We start from the raw sequence: 19735 nt of genomic DNA on the forward strand, positions 1-19735 counted from the left end.
GGTAGAGCCTGCAGGAGTGAGGAAGGTGAGTTTCAAAGGTTACGCCTATCACATAGCTAGAAAGTGTCCGTGACCAGCTCACCTTCTATGAGAGACCATCACCACCACAGACAAAAGTTGAGCTTCCTGGCATCAAGCTGCAACACACATACACTGCTGGTAGTTAGAGGCCTGGAGACAATGTGCACACTGTGCAGCCCAGTAGTGGGAGGCCAAAGAGACCTGCGCCTGAGATCTCAGGACCCCTTTCCATGCCTATCCTTCTTCTGTGTGGCTGTACTGTTTCCTCTGCCTGTAATAAAGCTGTTCCACCAATGTAAACTGTTTTGAGTCCTATGTAAACTGTGTGGGTTCTTTCAGCAACTCAACACTTGCGATGATTAATGGGTAATGAGCACAATGAGGATGAGAAGGGACTACAGATACAGCCCTCAGAGGCCTTAAGGATGCTTCTGATGGGAGAGTGTTGTGTTTGGACTTTAAGCACACATCTTAGTAAGTGTGTGTGATGAAGTACAATACTTTAATTCTGTTGGACTTTGAGGAAGTGCCTCCAGAAAAACAACAGGAACATGTTCTGGTTTGCTCCAGTAGAAAAATATTTCCGACTTTAACAAAGAATATGTCCATCTAATGTTGCCAGGTGTGTACGCAAACAGATAATGACCCCAGGGTTAATCCTCATTTTCCCCCCAACAGACTCCTTTATTTTTACCCCATATCTTCTAGAAGCAGAATTGTGTTTCATGTATGATAAAGTATTTTCTCCACAAACAATGTTATAGACTCTTTTGAACTCTCAAACAACCATGTGAAAATAGTGCTGGTCATACATGAATTAGGGTCACATTGCTATTGAAATAAAAATCAAAGTAACCCCATGTCTTCCAAGAGTTATGACAGCACCAACAACAAAACAGAAGCTTAGGAAGGAAGTTCCAGGGGGGGAAGAGAAAGTGTATATATGCATGCAAGTGTGTGCACACACATAATTCTCACACACCACATATATGTGGGGAAATGATCTATGTAAGGAATGAAGCAAAATATAATCATTCTAATCTTAGGTCAGAATTTGAGCTGTATCTAAATCTGCACTCTGCCACCTGCCAGCTGTGACTGTGAACAAGGTAAATTACTTAACTACTCTGAGACTAGTTTCCTCAGCTATAAAATGGCAACAATTTTTTTCTGCAAGGTTTTGATGAGGACTAAAAGAAAGAATTCATGTGCTGTACCTGTTATTAAATTAATAAACATCATTGACAGATTTCCAGGGGAGCAATTTTGACCAAAATTTGCTGACTTCCTTCCCTCCCTCTGAGGCTCTGTGTTATATGAAGAGGAAGGAAAGAAGGAAGGGAAATGAAAATCAGAGAAGGGCCAAGGAAGAAAAACATTGCTTGACAATTCTCTAATAGAATGTGGAAATTGTATTAATTTAGTTCTACTTGTCTGTACTAGAATAATGCCCAAGGACCAACCAAGAAATCTCCTATCACTCGGCAGACAGAGGCTGTTGACACATGGATCTCCTGACCCCAGAGCCCTACCGTCCACCGTCCCCTTGCCACAGAGTCAGAGACAGGAGGGTCACTCACTGGGGAGTGGAGGGCTGGACTTAGAGGATTTCTGGAGTCCTTTGTCATATCATATAAACTACAAAATGCTGTGCCATTCCACATGCTCATTTAACCTGGTGTTTATAATTATCCTGAGAAAAGACATAACTATAGGATCTGAATTGCCCAAAGCGATTATCTATTAGGGGATCAATCAAGATTCAAACCTGGTTCTTTCCATTATGGTGGTTTTCTCCTTTATTCCAGAGCTGCTTCCAGCCTGATGGCAGATGCTGCTGGCACTTGGTCCCCTTCACCCCCAGCTAGCGAGGGTGCATGCGCAGTTGCATTAGACAGTTTTCGACATACCTTCTCAGGTGTCTGTGTTTCTCATTTACTCTTATGAGGGCTTTCTCAGGACCAGGAAATGCAGCTTGGAAAGTTGGGGGATGGGAATGACTCCAGGCCACCTTCAACAATAGGGGTTGGACAGGAGTTGAGTGTCAGCTTCTGGCATGTTCTGTGTGGTTTCCAGAGGGTCCTCCGGCACAGGAGAGCCCAGCTGCCCACAGTGGTAATAACCCACTCATAACACATGTCCTTTAATGACTTTACCCACTTCCTCAAATGTTCTTCCTGGAATCACCTCCTAGGTAAACAACAGGCACTGAGCCTTGCAGTTGGTCTACTTTTGGAGAAAGCCAAACTGAGACAAATTCTAAAGTTCACTTGGTTACACATTCACACCAAAACAACAACAACAACAACCAGTAATAATGAGCATGGCTGGCTGAGCAGTCAGAACCTGAGGATAACATTTTCAAGGATTGAGAAAGTGAAACTAACATTCTCCACAAAGCAGCAAGTTACTTCTCCAGTTTCACCAAGACTCCATCTTGCCAGCAACTGCTGGAACTGCAATCAGGGCGGTAATGGCCTCCAAGGGCTCTAGTAAGGCAGTTACAGATCCAGTTCAGATTTTCTAGCTATTAAACAAGAGATTTTAGAATATATTCAGAAAGGAGGATATTATTTCTCAATTCAAGAAAATATCTGGGCGGGACGCAGTGGCTCAGGCCTGTAATCCCAGCACTTTGGGAGGCCGAGACGGGCAGATCAGCTGAGGTTAGGAGTTCAAGACCATCCTGGCCAACATGGCAAAACCCCGTCTCTACTGAAAAAGAAAATAGAAAAATTAGCCAGTTGTAGTGGCGCATGCCTGTAGTCCCAGCTACTCAGGAGGCTGAGGCACGAGAATCGCTTGAACCTGGGAGGCGGAGGTTGCAGTGAGGCGAAATCATGCCACTGTACTCCAGCCTGGGTGACAGAGTGAGGCTCCATCTCAAAAAAAAAAGAAAAAAGAAAAGAAAAGAAAACATCTGAATTCAAGTTTTGAAGTATTTTTAAAAAACTACAAGTATGATCAACACATTTACATTATAGAAGACAAGCACAATCATCTTGACATACATTCTAGATTTATCCACTTTGCACACATATTTTAGAAAGATTTTGAGGGATTCAATATCTTAAAATGACCACTTAATTTTAGTAAAAATAGATTCCCAGCTTCTGTTAATTGACTATAACTATGGTCTGAGAGTGATTAGATTTTAAAGTGTGTGTGTGTGTGTGTGTAAAATTCTCACAGGAAAATCAATAGTAGTGCACTGCACTGAAGTGTGATGAGTTTTACTCTGCAGTTTGTCCTGCTCCAGAGATGCCAGGCCAGTAAGTTACATGGAGTAAGTTCACATAACACGACTGGTTTTATAGACTCTAACCATTTATTTAACAAAATGGAAATTTCTAATATATAGCACTTTTCTACATTTAAAATTTTAGGGAGGAGAGACTCATGTTCTACAGTATACATTATTACAAAAGAGTTCATTATAAATTTAAATCGGCTGAAACACTTCCTTTAATGATTAGGATTCATCATCCTTCAGTGCAGTGAGGTGACATTTTGTGGAAAGCGTCCATGGCTCTTCGTCGGAGATGTCTTACCAGCACAACCTTCCTTCGCTCTGACCTGTCCATCAGAGGATTTCCTTTACCAGTAAAACAGATGGAAGTCCATTTTTCTCTTTTGGTTCCCAACTCAAGTGTAGATCTTTTAATTTAGGAAAGAACTCAAACTTACATAAAGAGTGGAGGTTGTTGTTTTCATTCTGTTTACTCACACACTGCTCTGTAAAGTCAAGGTTTTCTTGTTGATTTTGCTCACGTGCTGATTGCTACACACGCAGCCATCATTAGTGCAAATGTGTGGGAGACTTTTTGAATAATGTATAGCACCCAAAGGAATGAACAGCAGACCCCCCCAAAATTTAAATCGCTGTTCTTGCAAATTCTGAAAGCCAAGGATCACTTGTGCCTTACAGAATCCGGGGGCTCTATCCCCAGGTGCAAAGTACATTTTCCAGGTTTCTCCAGGGCAAAGGCAGGGTGGACACCCTCATTAAACCTGTGCCTGATGATGAAGAGCAACTGCTCGCTCTCTGCGTTGATGAAGATAAGTCTCTGGTTGTTGTAGTCCAGCAGGATGCCCACTCTGGCTGGACGCTCAGTCACGTGAACATCACTCACAATACCACTGTAGAAAAATGTGTATCTGAAATGAAAGAGAATGGGAAATGTAAAACTCTGGAAATCTCAAGGAATTTGATAAGGAAAGTCACTTGGGAATAACCAATTCTTCAGTTATTAACTCCACTTCACAATAAGGAGTTGCAATAATGCTGTCCCAAATACTTTCACTAGATTTCTTCTAGATGCTAAAATGCAGAGCTTATCCCAACAGATGAGCATGTTTAATAATTTTGCTCCTCCTACATTAGGAGGCAGTCCCAGAATAGCCAACATATGCCTCCCTTGTGATTTTTCTCCACATTCTAATTCTCTCCCAGCTGCCCACATGTTTTAACTACCGCATTCATGGCGTGTCATTCTTTTGAATAAAACTCCTTTGAGGCTGCCATGTATTTTTAAAAGTACCGTAAGCTTGCCTTCCATACAATGTATTAATTTTACAGTTTTAAAATTTTATAGGTAGCTTACATAAAGGCCTTTATGAAGTTTAAGGAATATTTCATTATTTTGCCAACTTCATCCTTTGTTTCCGCTCCCCCTTCCCCAAACCAACTCTCCTTTTCATTTTCTCAAGGTTTTCTACAGCCTTGCCACCAGCGGGGTTGCCTTTGATTCCTCTCTTTAATTCAGACAAATTCAACTCAACAACTATTCCTTGCGCATATCCATGTATCCAGCACTTTACTAGGCACTCTGGGGCATGTGAAGGACATGAAGTGCTGTCCTTGCCCTCTGGGATCCCATACTGTATGGAGCAGGAAGGAAAAGCTGCCCACATTTGAAACTCGGACCACGGCTGGGAATGCCTCTCAGGGTGTAGATCTTCAAGTGTTTACTAGACACATTTAATGAAGCTGTTTTGGTTGTGAAGGGAAAGGTTCAAGGCCAGGCTGGAAAGGACAAACTGCTGACCAGAAAAGCTAAATTGCTCCATGTCAAAAAGTAACACAAGTTTGGGGTTTTCTCCTAGTAGTCTTAGAAACTGAGAATGGGGCCCTGAAAGTAGGGGAAGGAGTGGAGTGAGAGATGGAAGAAGAGAGATGAGGGAAAGGTCTATGGATGTGTAGGCTGGAGGGGTGGGAGCACAGCAACACCCGGGCAGTTTGGACCTAAGAATCTGGGTAAGCGACGGGTCTGGCAGGGAGGGCTGAGGATCTTCAAGACTTGCAACATCTGTCTTAAGGCCCAGAAGCTCAAGTGCAAGTATTTAGGGGATGGCAAGTTGGCAACTTCATTGCAGAAAGAAGCTCACATGGAAGGGCAGAGGTTCACGGTGGTGGGGAGATAAGTGAGACTTTTGAGTTGATAAAGGACCTTTTCAATGCCTTGCTAATGAGAGAGATGCCAGAATACTATGACGTTCTGGAACCTGCAAGACAGACTAAACGTTTCAGGTAGCAATGTTGGGGACTGGCAGTGTGAGCTGGGCTCTTACAGAAGGCTTTGGGAGCACAGGGCTCACACTCAGCCAGAAAGGACAGGCAGGACTTGAATAGGTGAAAAAGAAGGAGAAAAATCCACACAGTAAGGGCAGCAACAGTGATGGTAAGGTGGCTGAAGAAGTCCGTATGTGGCAGAGAACATCACCATTGGCCTGTTGGGTTTGGACAGGACATGGGGGTGACTTTTAGGATGTTACATGGATAAGTAAGTCAGGGGCCAGGCTCTAGACTTGCCCTGTCTAATATAGTAGCCACTAGACATGTGTGGCCACTTCCATTAAAATTAAAGTTAATGGTGGAGAATGGGATAGAGATACTCAGATGTGGAGATAGTGTGGTGGCTTCTCCTTGACAATGAGATAGGAAGGTGCCAGCAGCCAAGAAGGAAAGGGTGACAGACAAGACCAGGAGGGCCATTTGAATAGGGCCTCATATTTCACAGAGGGCTTTATAAATTTGAATTATTGACATTTCTTTCAAATATGGGCATATATAAAGTCATTGCCTTTGTCATTGCAATTGTGTCTGTTGAAAGAATTACTATGTGAAATGTAAGTCCTTAAAGTAAATTTTAATAACCCTGTTAACTGGCATTTCTTTATTTTTTATAATAGTATTTTGAGAGTTCCCAATTAGTAGAAGAGTCTTGGGTCTCTTTCAACTTCCAAGAGGCCCTGGTCCTGAGAGACAAGGGTGAAGGAGTTCTAGAGGGTCTCACTCCAGTGGTTCCTAGTACATATTTGTGCAATGAATAAATGGATGGTTGGTGAACAGTCCGACAGCAGAGAAGAACCAAAGGGCAAGTGCAAACCAAAGAGGTGGGAATAAGGAGGCATTAAGGTTGGAGAAAATGGGAGCTGTAGTGATCATTAGTATGTACAGGTTGTTAGCAAATTAACTATTTCTAGACTGGAAAATACCTGCATTTTTTATGTTTTGTGCAGCTTATATGAATCTATGTATTCTTACATTTGAATAAACATGAGACATATCACACTTTTCATATATATTTTATCAACATTGCATAGCTGAGAAAATGGCTACATATTAAATTAAAATAAAATATCCTAGTTTTTAAATTTTATTGATCTGTAAGTAACATTGACATGTTTATTTAAATGTAAGAATGAATGCATAATACTAATTGTTGAATAAACGATATAAAATAATGACATCATTTATTATATATTAAAACATGCTCTTCTTATCTTTATCAGTAGACTATTAGCTTCATGAAGGTAAAACTCTTGGTCTGGGCTGAGTGTGGTGGCTCAGGCCTGTAATCCCGGCACTTTGGGAGGCCAAGGCAGGCGGATCCCTTGAGGTCAGGAGTTAGAGACCAGACTGGGTAACATGGTGAAAATCTGTTTCTACTAAAAATACAAAAGTTAGCTGGGGGTGGTGCCACGTGCCTGTAGCCTTAGCTACTTAGAGGGGTTGATGTGGGAGGATTGCTTGAGCCCAGGAGATCAAGGCTGCATGGAGCCATGTTTGTACCACTGTATATACTGTCACACACACACAAAAGAAACTCTTGGTCTGTTTGGTACTCTGGTGTATCCCTAGTGCCTAAAAGATAACCTGGCACAGGACAGGTACTCAATAAACATTTGTCTAATGAAAAAAAAAATTAAAGTTAAACAAAATTTAAAATTCAGTTTTTCAGTCCTACCAGCCACACTTCTAGTATTTAATAGCCACGTGTGGCACCATTTTTCTATTATTGCAGAAGGTCCTATTGCATAACGCTGGTCTGGAGGGTTCTGAATGCCTAAATGTGTCATTTCTCCTCCCCGGTTTGGAAGGTCCCCGGTCCCTACAGGCCCAGCGTTGGTCATTCCTTGAGCCAATCCCTACCCGGGAGGCCAAGTGGGGAAAGGTATTCCCTGAATCCTTGTCTCCACCAGTTCTGCAGGACACAGAACCTGACCAGCCCTGCTTCTGTCTCCATTTCTGGCCGAGCACACATTCCACTAACCTCAACTCTGGCCTGAAGCCAAGCCTGCCTGCGTGGGGCCTGACTCTCCGCCTGGCTGGCTTTGAACAGAGACCTGGCTGGTCTCTTCAAAAAACAATCATCCAGAAGCCTGGCTCTAAACACTTGCACAATCCTGGAACTGCCTCCCCTCCTCCTGGTGGACTGAGGACCCTTACTCCCTGGAGTCCCACCTCTGGCCCACACTCAGCCCAGACCCCTTTGGACTCTGGTGGTAACTCCCCTCAGGACTCTTTGCCCCAGACTGGCCACATTCTTCCTGGCTGCCCCTCTTCACTGTGCCCTGCAGGTGGTCCCACCCAAGTTCTGACACCACTGTAGATGTTTGTAGATTTCTGAGCAGAAAAGGCAGGGACATGATGAAAATGATGTTTTAGAAATATTTCCCAGTTGCGAGTGGGTAGAGACTAGAAGTGAGGGTGCAGGCTGGGTGGCTGCTGCTGAAACTGCAGAGGAGGTGCGGAAGCCTTGAGCTAGCATGGCAAGTTTAGGAATGGACAGGAAGGAAACCAGCAGACTCTCCTGAGATGATCTTCACGCCTCCTTCCCAATTGTGACATCTGAAAACCTAGATTCTGTGAGTAGAATCAAAAGTGATGTAGGTTGATTTAAAATCATTAAACCAGAAAAAGTAGAAGACAGGAGGGGCTGCCACAGGAGCGTTCTCAGAGTCCCAGCGGCCAGGGTGCCCCATGTGAAGCCCTCGAAGGATGACATGAGGGCCCTGAGATCCTGCCTCTCAGTGCTGAGACCATACAAAGGGACACACTCTTTCTCCCAGAATCCATAGCACCCACTCCAAGCCTGAAAGAGCCAAAGGCCAAAGCTGTAGGTTGAACTGGTCAACAAAATACATAATTTTGTTTTCTAGAGCCTAGGAATTTGTTATTGGAGGTTAGCCCTTGGTGTGGGTTTTTTAAATATTTGAGTGTGTACAGACATTTTCATGAAATTAATATGTAGTTTCAGCTCTGAATCTACTAACTGTAAACTGAGTTTGAGTGATTTCAAACTCTGGGTAGGGGCTGGGTCCTTATGCATTGCACAGCACTGAATATCAATTAATCATAATTGCTCTGACTTGACGAAATGTGACTTTAAGTAGTGCTTGGAGATGGTGTCCTTATGAACCATCTCAGAGAATCAAACTGTCAAGTAGGATGCAGGGAGAAATGTGCAGCCAGAGATATGCAAAATCCCAATCTGTGGGCCTTTTCTGGGAACTTGCAAGCATTGAAGGCTTCTTTTTAAAGGATTACATTTGAATAATGCCTCACATTTGTATGATACTTTACCGTTCCTAAGCTCTTCCCTGTACCTGATTTCATGTGATCCTCACAACCCCACAAGGTAGCAAGCCAGGCATTACTGTCCCCTGCTGAGCTAGATGATTTAAGGTATGCTCAAAGGGTTAACCCACTTATGGCAAACAGCCAACAGGAGGCTAATTGAGGATGAAGCCAGACCTAAAACTGGATTCCTGGCTCCTAGTCCAGTGTTCTTTCTATTAAACCACACTGTGAGCATATTCAGATCATAATATGCCTGCCTGATCGCTCTGAGACTAACACAGGCTAACGGCTTTTTCACATCAACCGACCAAACAATACAGGTAATATAGAACAGAGATTGGCAAATTTTTTCTGTAAAGGGACAGATGTAAATATCTTAGGATTTGACAGACATCTGTCACTTCCGCCATTGTAGTGTAATACAATACATAAACAAAAGAGCATGACTGTGTTTCTGCAAATTTATTTACACTGACAGGCAGCGGGTTATATATATATGTGGCCTATGGGCTATAGTTTGCCAACCCCCGATATGGACAAATGTGGAGGGAGGTGTTGGAGATCCACTTCTTCCTCACACCTGTTGATTCCTTCTCTGCGGAGGGACTCCTTTTAGCATTACCCTTGTGGTCTCTCTCCACCCTGTGGTGAGTTCAGAAGGAAAAACTGTGATGCAAAACCCAGCTGCCCCTCCCTCTTCCCTATCTCTTACCCACTAGCTACCAGGGAGACATACATCCTTCTCTGCTTCTCCAGGCACCAACTCTGCCCTGCAGAGCAAGGAAGCTGACCTGGCCCAGGCTCTGGTTGGGTAAGTCTGCCTCATAATAGGGTTTAATATAAGAAACCCTCTTCAGGTATGATTCACACACTCTAAAATCAGCTTCCTCAGTAATCAGAGTCAGAGTTTCATCTCCATATACTTGACTCTTGTTTTCTTTCTTAGTTGGCTCAGAAGTTGAGCATGGAAGTGGGTGCTATTTATCGGGTCCCTCAGAGAGCCGTGCCTGGACACCCAAGCATAATATTTTGATGAAGAGGGGAGGGGAAGGGCTCGCTTACCTCTGTGGCTCAGAGCAGTGCATGTACCATGAGGTCTCCCCTTGTCCTAGGGCACCTGCCTGCACAGCCAAGCTGGAGCAGATGCCGAGTCGATATGCTGGGCAGTCTGTGACTGTGGTTTCCCAGTAATGCTGGCCACAGGAAGGCAGCTCCTCACCCAGCACTGACGGGATTCTGTGGGTGAAGTCAATCAGAGTATGCTCAGTGCAGGAATCGCCGGCCTGTATCTCATAAGCATAAACATTCACAAACTCACAGTTTAGGCAGGATTCTGCCCTTGGAAACTGCTGGAATTTAACTAAAGATACTCTGTTCATTGTATCCCTAACCTTAACCAGATCACCACGGAACTCTCCAAACTCTCAACAGACATTTGACATATTGCCAGTCACATACATACAACATGCATGTTGTACACTGCAACTCTTAAAAGAGCTGGGAATCAGGAAATAACTAGAATAATGGTAGGACAAAAAGAAATGCTGCAGTCTCTGCCTTTAAGGTGACTTCTCTTCATAAATACAAGGGAAGCAGGTAGGAAACATAATTTGCATAGTTTTCTTCCAAAACTTGCAAAAAAAGAAATCTCCAAAACTTTAACCATGAGTTCTATGCCTCCTGACCTTACTGGACACAGCCACCAAACGAGGTACAGCTCTTAAATGACAAGGTAGCTAGTGCTGGCCAGTGCCAAGTGTGGAATTAACTGAGTATAATTAGCGGTCAACAGTCTGCAAGATTCTGGCCTCTTTGAACTGTAGTAGGTGCCCTTAAGAGGTTGGTTGAAGGTTTCTTTTTGTCTCACCTTAGCTATTTTTATAAGCACCTTAGTGAAATGAACCAAAAGCACTTTCAACTGCTGATGGGTGACCTTGTTTGCAAGAATTGCTCAATTTTGCTTGGAAATGGCTGAGACAGCAAGGAAGCATTTTTAATTTAAGCAGTGTTAATATTCAGTCAGCACTCTCTCCCTCTCCCCTTTAACAGATGAGAAAATGATGAATGCAAGGGAATGTATTTCACTTTTCATGTCTTTACTCAACCTCATTTCAGAGAGGTGGCTACTGACAAGCCCTCACTCTGGAGCAAGGCCCAGCTGCCTGATATTTATGACCTAATTTTCAGGTTAATAATAAATAAAATTCTATAAAACACATTACAGTTATCATCGGTTATTATCTGTGAACTCTTACCCTCCTCCAGTCTATTTATTTTCTTTTTGATGTTTTGAGGAATCCAAAAGACAGAAAAGCTCAATCTATTTCTTTAATCTATTTTTTCCCTGAATTCACTCATTTGTATATTTTTAGCACCTGCAATGTTCCAGGCCCCATGCTAGATTTGAGGGATTCAAAGATGCACAAGACAGGGCTGCTGCTTGAAGATGATGATGAGTAAGTGGCTGACAAATGACCCCACAAGTTATCTGTTCTTTTACACAGCTAAGATCAAAGCGTGCCAGGGTCCAGAGAAGCCTTGGCCAGAACTAGGAGCAGGTAACACCTGAGCTTGGCCACAGACAGGCAAGTAGCAATGTGACAGGGAAACAGTGAAAGTCACTGCTGGCTGGCTCAGTGCCTTCTTGGGAGCACCTGCCAGCCACCGACACCAGGGCACAGCAGCACCATCAGCAGCCTGTGTTTCCCGTGTGTTACAGTTTTCAAGAGTTTCACATACCTTCTCCCATTTTGCCATTTTGATCTGCAAAATAACCCCCAGAGCTTGCAGGCAAATTGCAGGGCAGTTTCCTCCACCCTATCCTCCGCCTTTGCCTCTTCTTTTTTTGATGCTTCCTTTTGCGGGAGCTACTACGGAAGCAAGATTCTGTGGCCAGAAACTAGGAACTCAATAAACTGTCCTTCTCTTCTATACCTTTTTTTTTTTTTTTTTTTTTGAGACAGAGTCTCACTCCCAGGCTGGAGTGCAATGGCACAATCTCAGCTCACTGCAACCTCCACCTCCGAGGTTCAAGTGATTCTCCTGCCTCAGCCTCCCGAGTAGCTGAGATTACAGGCGTGCACCACCACACCTGGCTAATTTTTGTATTTTTAGTAGAGATGGAGTTTCACCATGTTGGCCAGGCTGGTCTCAAACTCCTGAACTCAAATGATCTGCCTGCCTTGGCCTCCCAAAGTGCTGGGATTACAGGAGTGAGCCACTGTGCCCAGCCTCTTCAAGTATGCCTTTTCAAGAGGGTTGATAAAATATCTGGTTTGCTATAGAAAAATAATAAAAGAATTACTGGACCCTTTTTTCCCCCCACTGAACCAGAGATCATACCTTAAAATAGCCAATGTTTTAACCAAACCATCTGTGCTTATATTTCCAATAAAAATATTGACACTTGCTCCAAGTGATGAACTATCGCTCGGTAGGGAACCACAGCCGAACAGTGTGGATGTGCACACATTGATATTTGAGACCACATCCCGACATGTTTACTGCACCATGAATATGCTCAGGGGAGGCCACCCTGAGGCAACACACCCTAAGACCCTACTGCTGGGCCATCAGCCCACTTGTGCTTTCTTCTTCTACTTACTCCGTCAGCCGTCTCCTCTCAGCAAAGCTGATCACTGTCCCACTTGAGGAAATGTGTAGAGCAGGATGAGCTGTTTCTCTCAACAAGAGAAATCTGGTTCCTATTGCAGGTGAGAAAATAGGATTAAAACATTGTCATGAGGACCAGTGCTGTCCCTAGGCTAAGCCCCACATTTCAGACCCTAGACTCTCTTTCCCCTGACGTCAAAATCCCCCATGCAGTGTCTTCAGATCCACAGCTGAAAATTTCACTCATGATAAGGCCTTCGTGGATGCCGGTGGCTGGTTACCTCTATGTGGTGCCATAGGCACGTCCTCACAGTGTACCCTCTATTAGTGCTCACCTGCTGTGCAGTGTGCTCCTTGCACCAGCAGCATCTACATCACCTGGAAACTAGTTACAAATTCAGACTCTCGGACCCCACCACAGCCCTCCTGACTTCGAATCTGTATTTTAACAAGATCCTCAGGAAATCTGTGTGCATATTAAAATTTGGGGATACAGGCCAGGTGAGGTGGCTCATGCCTGTAATCCCAGCACTTTGGGAGGCCAAGGTGGGCAGATCACAAGGTCAGGAGTTCGATACCAGCCTGGCCAACATGGTGAAACCCCGTCTCCACTAAAAATACAAAAAATTAGCCAGGCATGGTGATGCGCACCTGTAATCCCAGCTACTCAGGAGGCTGAGGCAGGAGAATAGCTTGAACCCAAGAGGCAGAGATTGCAGTGAGCCGAGATCGTGCCATTGCACTCCAGCCTGGGCAACAGAGCAAGACTCCATTCGAGAAAAAAAAAAATGGGGGATGCACCAGTATAACCTAAAGGAGAGACTCTAACAATGGAAGGACAGGCACCATATTGGGACTGTGGGGAGAACACTGCTGGGAAGACAGCCCTCGCGTCTTCTCTTCATAAACATCAGGCTGGCCCTGACTATCTCACAAACGAGGCAAAAGCACAAGATGTTGCTGGGTAAGCCGATTGCTTGTTGCGCCCACTCAACCTTGTGCCAGCTCTGTGTCTAGGATAAGATAATAAAATGGTCCTCTTTCCATTCCTCACTTCCTTTCACAAAAATTGCAGAGACAAACATTTTTTGTTGGCATCATCTAGGTAGTTTCCCAAAAATGTCATTGAATAGTTTTATCACTTCCTTGAATTACTCTTTTGGTCATTCGTTCAACAAACATTAACTATCACAAATTATGTGCTAATATCACAAAATATTGCTAATAGGTAGCCAAGGTTGAGAACCTGTAAAGCAGAAAAACAAAAGAAATATCTTGACCTTTGACCAACCTTGGGTCCTCATGACAAAAACCTACCACTGACAGTAGGTTGGGAGTTTATAAAGTTGCCCTCTAGGACATCTTCTCTGAGGGGTGGAAGGGAAGAAATAGCTTGGAAATAGCTCACTGTGTGCAAAGGAGAAAGTACCTCTGGTGGAGATGAGAGCAGCTTCACTCTGTTCACTTGTCCCAAATGCATTGATGGCCCTCACATAGAAAAAGTAGTTATCATTGGGTTGGACGTTAACTTTCAGCTGGAGTCCTCTGATTCCAGAGAAAGATCTAAATACAAGAGGAAAATAATAATTTTAAACATAATGCCACGTGCTAAATGATTCCTATTTCAATTTGGTAGTGAATGAACATCTTTTATTAGCAACAAATAACTTATTTTCTTCCCCTTTTATGACCACTGGATTAGCAAGCCAGGTCCTACAAAATGGCCATTGTCCACTAAGATTACTTTATCAAATAATTTCTGTTATGTGCCTTCCAGAATGCTCTTTGCAACAGAACCAGACACTTAAAAAAATTCAGAAAACAGACTACTCTTGTGGTTAGTGAATCTCCAAGAATATATCATTTTCTTTATCAATTTTTGGCCAGAGGGCACTTTTGGATTAAGATGATATTAAACCAATCTACGATGATTTTGTACATGATCATCATGCTAAAGCCACCAAAGTTAATAGAAACCAAAGATCTTTAAAGAAGATGAAATCTTTTAAAGCAAACTCGATCTTGGCGAGAAAAGAGAATTCTAATTGCAAAAAAAAAAAAAAAAAAAAATCCTCAAAGTTGCTGTTCCTAAATTGCCTATTTAAATTAAAAGAAAAATGCTGATAGTGGTGTCTAATTGGCAGTGGGCTTGGCAAGTACACTGTAACAGCCCCACCACTTAATACAAATGGACTTGCTGGATTTGAAGACGGAGCTCTCTGAATCTGCCAACAAGCTAGAATAGTTTTGTGCTTCTTTCCTATTCTCTTTAATCTGTTTGATATCATAGCCTAGAGCATGAATTAAGAAAAAAAAAAAAAGCAAGCAGGGCTCTTTCTTTAAACTTCCATTTGGAGAGTCCTTAGAGTTACAAGTTAGATTCCTTGCTAATGAAAGTTCCTAACCTGGGTGCTGGAGAGCCAGAGTCCTGCTCCCAGGAGATATAATTGTCAATGAATATAATAGTACAATAGCCTTCATGTTCATTCTCAGAAGGGTAGGGTTTTTTGTTTGTCTTTGTTTTTTTTGTTATTAATGAATATACCACAAAAGCATCAGAATCAAAGAGTGGTCACTGTTCATCCACAGATGAATTTTTTTCCAGGTTATTTCTACTTTTGCTGACTTATTTCACTTCCTAATACCTGTCTTAGAGAATAACATGGAGAACCAGAAAAACGAAAAAATGTTCTTGGCCCAGAAAACAAACAAATTTCAAACTTCTTAAAAGCAAAACATTTGTACAGAATAACCACCTCACCCTGACCCCATGTCTAAAAGGACAAAACTCATGTTGTGCTCCTCAGAAGGCAGGGGTAAGGGGACACCCTGGACCTGCTTGTGTAACTGCTGTTTAGTGCCCATGTCTGGAAAAGGTCAGTGCAAACTCCTTGAATCATATCGGTTGTTATTTTAGAACTGATCACCTGACCAGGCCCTCAGGAGAGGACTGTCCTTAGATACACTCAGACTGGATCAATGACATTGAGTCCCACGTCCACTGACAACTAATTAGGCTTCAGTTAATTAATGAAAAACCATGTCCTATGATTGAGAATGTAATTTCTGACTAATATCTAGAATATTATTCTGGGGTAGATGTATTGCTTATCTTATTGGAATTGATGACTGAAGAAATGTTTTAAATGAACATTAATTATAATTAGTAACAAAATTATTGTCTCACTAAGCATAGTCAGCCTGAACTGAATTTCAGACTTCATTTGCTCCCTAAATAAATATGTATTGATCACTTATCATGTGCCCAGGCCCTGTCTCTGCCTGTTATTCTGAGGGCTTGTTGAGGAGGCGGGGGTGGGAAGGGGAAAAGTGACAAGGATTGGTGGGGAAATTTTAGCTTTAGAGACAAAGACAACACACTGGCTTCATTTTATAACAACACAGTTGTTAAATAGCAAGGATACTGTTTCGTAGGTAAGTGTTTGCCCTTAAAATGATGAAGTCTGTCAAGGAGAAAATTCCACATATATAGTCAACTGCATGCTCTGTCTCATTGCTCATTTAAAGAATAAAGGTTTACATGGTACTGAAGTCAAAATATGGGATCCGTCCTGCTTTCAGTGCATGAAACAGGTCAGGCAGATTTGACAAATGTGCACAATGTCCTCATTGAATCTGTGAAATAAAAGCAGCAGGCACGCAAACAAAAGTAATACGAAATGTGGTGGTGTTTTATCGTATACAAGTTGCCATCTTATGCTCAAGCGCCAAGAACAAAGCAAAAAAGGTTAGAACAAATGGTTCGTTTCCTTGTCTACTTATTCTGACTCCACTCAGATGTCACCAAAGTCTTCATGTCAGCTGTCCCTGCTTTTTAGCCTAACGAAAACATCAAAAATTCTGGAATTTGAGATCTAAAGAGTAGCACTCTTCCAGAGATTATGATTTTTTTAATTTTAGAAACAAAAATTTGTCATAATTGTAACTAAGTCCATATGACTTATAACAAGCATTGCATAGTTTGCAGTAGAATTCAAGTTCACAGAATACCCAAACTAAGGTGAGTGATCAGACAGCAAATGAGGCCACGATTGTTGGTACTTAGTTGGTGCTTAGGGATTTTATACCAGTAAATAACATGACTGATGTGACTATGATTGGAAGTCTACAGCCAATAATAAAATTTGAAAGACAATTAGAAATTTGACTCAAATGGTCTCATTTTGGGCCCTAAGCATGGGATCCTCCCTACAAGTGCCATAGTGCAATGGAAAGAGATGGCTTTATGTGTGGAAGTCCCAGAGACGTGAGGGCAGTGAGCAGCGCAGCACCTAGAGCCTCTGAGCAGCAGCCATGAAGTCGATTGCTGGTGGATGATAAGCTCCGGTGGAGCTGAAACTTATCACAGAGCATTGTGCCCAGCAGGCTTCAGAGGCCTCTCAACCTGCTCATCTCACCCTTGGTAGCTCCACTGCTACAAAGCAGAGAGAAATGACTTAGAGGAGACTCACTGTCTCCTCAGAAGGCCCTGGGCTGCTCTGCGAATGAGAGATGGTCTCTTTCTCTGTTGTTTCAGAGGCAAATGAGTGGAAGCCCCCAGCAGCTGATGCTTGTGAGGACAGCCTCTCTAGCTTGGGCCCTTTTATTCTTGAGTTTTGGCAAGGAGCAACTGGAAAGTTTGCCACGACTAAGGTGCACAATGGGGTCAGAATCATTTTTGGTAGGAATTGAAAAGGATTTTTACGAAGTAAAAAATAATTGGGGTCATAATGGTTAAGGGGGGATATTAAAAGCATTCCCATTAAGTCAGAGAGAAACATGAGGTTAAAAACACTGGGAGGTAGGAGGTAAAATTACTACCATCTGCAGATGATGGGACCATTTATCTAGAGAACCCAAGAAAATCAGTCGAAAAACTCTTACATAATAAGAGAATTCAGTAAGATGGCTAGATATAAAACTGATACAAGAAATCAAAAGCCTTTATATACAAATAACAACTAGATAGGAGATAAAATGAAAAATCTTATTTAGAATAGTGACAGACGTAAAAATATATAAAGATATAAGATCTATATAAAGAACATTTTTTAAGATGCTACTGAGGGAAACAAAAAAAGACTTGAGTGAAGGGAAAGGCACATCAGTTCTTGGATAGGAAAATGCAACATCATAAAAATTTCAATTCTCCCTAAGTTAATCTATAAATTTAACATGATCTCTAAAAATAACAAATTGTCAGGAGCAGGCTGATGGAGGAGGCTACGCATCCTGATTCTGAAGATCATATCAAATACAAACTAGCAAATAGAAAAAAAAGTCAGGAAGCGGCAACCTAATCTACCAGGAATTCTAAATTATAAAGCTACAATGATAAAACCAGTATGGTCCTGGGGCATAAATAGATGGATCAATAGACAGATTATAAAGGTCAGGAATAGACCCAAACATATAGTCTCTTGAGTGTATAATAATGGAAGTATTTCAGATCAGAAGGGAAAATGATGGGTTTTCCTGATGGGACAGCTAGATAGCCACACTAAAAAAAAAAAAAAAGTAGGATTTCCTACTTCACACAATCTACTGAGATAAATTCCAGATGATAAAATACCTAGTTTTTAAAAATGAAATTACTGTATTGGCTACTACAAAAAAACATGAGTGAATAAACATACATACACACACACACACACACACACACACACACACACACACGGAAAGAGAGAGGGGGGCAGGCGGCAGGGGGGCATTTTAAAATATGCTACCCAAGTTAAAAGCTATTTTCAAAAGAGATTGATAAATTCAACTCAATTATTATAAAAAATATGCACGGTAAAAAATTTTTAAAGATTTGAAACTTATATCTTAATAGGAAAGCTAACTTCCTTAAAAAAACAGAGCTTCTACAAATCAAAAAGAAAAAATACCACAATCCAAGAGAAAAAAAATTGCTAGGAAATGATCAGTTTATAGAAAAAGAAGTACTGTAGTGGCTCTGAACCATATGAAAAGATGTTCAACCTAATAAAAGAAATGCACAGTTAAACTAAAATAAGATTTCATTTTCTACAAATTGTCAGAAGATCAAAAGTTTTATCATCCCATGTTTAGGCAAGGGTATGAAGAACTAAGCACTCTTATACACTACTAGTCAGAGTCAAATAAACAACTACAACCTCTATAGAGACAGTTCAGTAATATCTATCAAAATTCACAATGTACACACTTTTTAACCAGTTATTCCACTTCTAATAATTTAATTTACAAATATATTTGCACATGTGTGAAATGATATATGCACAAGGTTTATTACTGCAGCATTGTTTGTGATGGCAGAGAATAGAAACAACTTCAATGCCTCTCAATTGGTAAATAAGTTAAATTATATTCTTTTTTTTTCTTTTTAGATGGAGTCTTACTCTGTCACCCAGGCTGGAGTCCAATGGCATGATCTCAGCTCATTGCAACCTCTGCCCCACCCGGGTTCAAGCGATTCTCCTGCCTCAGCCTCCTGAGTAGCTGGGATTACAGGCAACTGCCACTGCACCTGTCTAATTTTTGTATTTTTGGTAGAGATGGGGTTTCACCATCTTGGCCATGCTGGTCTTGAACTCCTGACCTCGTGAGCCACCTGCCTCGGCCTCCCAAAGTGCTGGAATTACAGGTGTGAGCCACTGTGCCCGGCCTAAATTATATTCTTAAAACAATAAAATAAAACTTAAAATTTATTTTTATTTTTATTATTTTTTTTAAGATGCAGTGTCACTCTTGTCTCCCAGGCTGGAGTGCAATGGCCCAATCTTGGCTCACTGAAACCTCCGCCTCCTGAGTTCAAGCAATTCTCCTGCCTCAGCCTCCCAAGTAGCTGGGATTACAGCTGCCTGCCACCACGCCCAGCTAATTTTTGTATTTTTTTAAGTAGAGATGGGGTTTCACCACGTTGGCCAGGCTGGTCTCGAACTCCTGACCTCAGGCGATCCACTCACCTCGGCCTCCCAAAGTGCTGGGGTTACAGACATGAGCCATCACACCTGGCCTAAAATTGTTTTTTTTAATTGAAGTAGTTTCATATGTATTGATATGGGATGCTCACCAAGGAATATTTTTAAGCAAGGAAAGCAAAGTGGTGAAACATATATAGTATGCTACCATTTGTTAAAAAACTGTAGATGTTTGTATGTGCACAGACTATCTGGAAGGATCAATATGAATCAGGTAACAGTAATTGCTTCTGGGGAGGAGAATTGGGTAGGTAAAGGATAGGTAGAAAGGAGA

The 19735-nt window shown here is 42.1% G+C and overlaps 1 protein-coding gene across 1 annotated transcript in view; it reads right to left on the minus strand.

The window, feature by feature from the left end:
• Positions 1–3330: 3330 nt before the first annotated feature.
• Positions 3331–19735, minus strand: part of CMYA5 (cardiomyopathy associated 5) — a 104261-nt gene continuing 87856 nt past the window's right edge. Inside the window, exons 10-13 of the mRNA XM_004058646.5 lie at positions 13929–14062; positions 12492–12591; positions 9950–10123; positions 3331–4179 (exon numbers count right to left, since the gene is read on the minus strand). Of these exons, the coding sequence (XP_004058694.5) occupies positions 3933–4179; positions 9950–10123; positions 12492–12591; positions 13929–14062 (655 nt within the window). The 3' untranslated portion in view covers positions 3331–3932. The remainder of the gene's footprint in view (positions 4180–9949; positions 10124–12491; positions 12592–13928; positions 14063–19735) is intronic.

The sequence above is a fragment of the Gorilla gorilla genome, chromosome 19 (genome assembly GCF_029281585.2).
Source record: "Gorilla gorilla gorilla isolate KB3781 chromosome 19, NHGRI_mGorGor1-v2.1_pri, whole genome shotgun sequence".
In the NCBI taxonomy this organism is placed as follows: domain Eukaryota; kingdom Metazoa; phylum Chordata; class Mammalia; order Primates; family Hominidae; genus Gorilla; species Gorilla gorilla.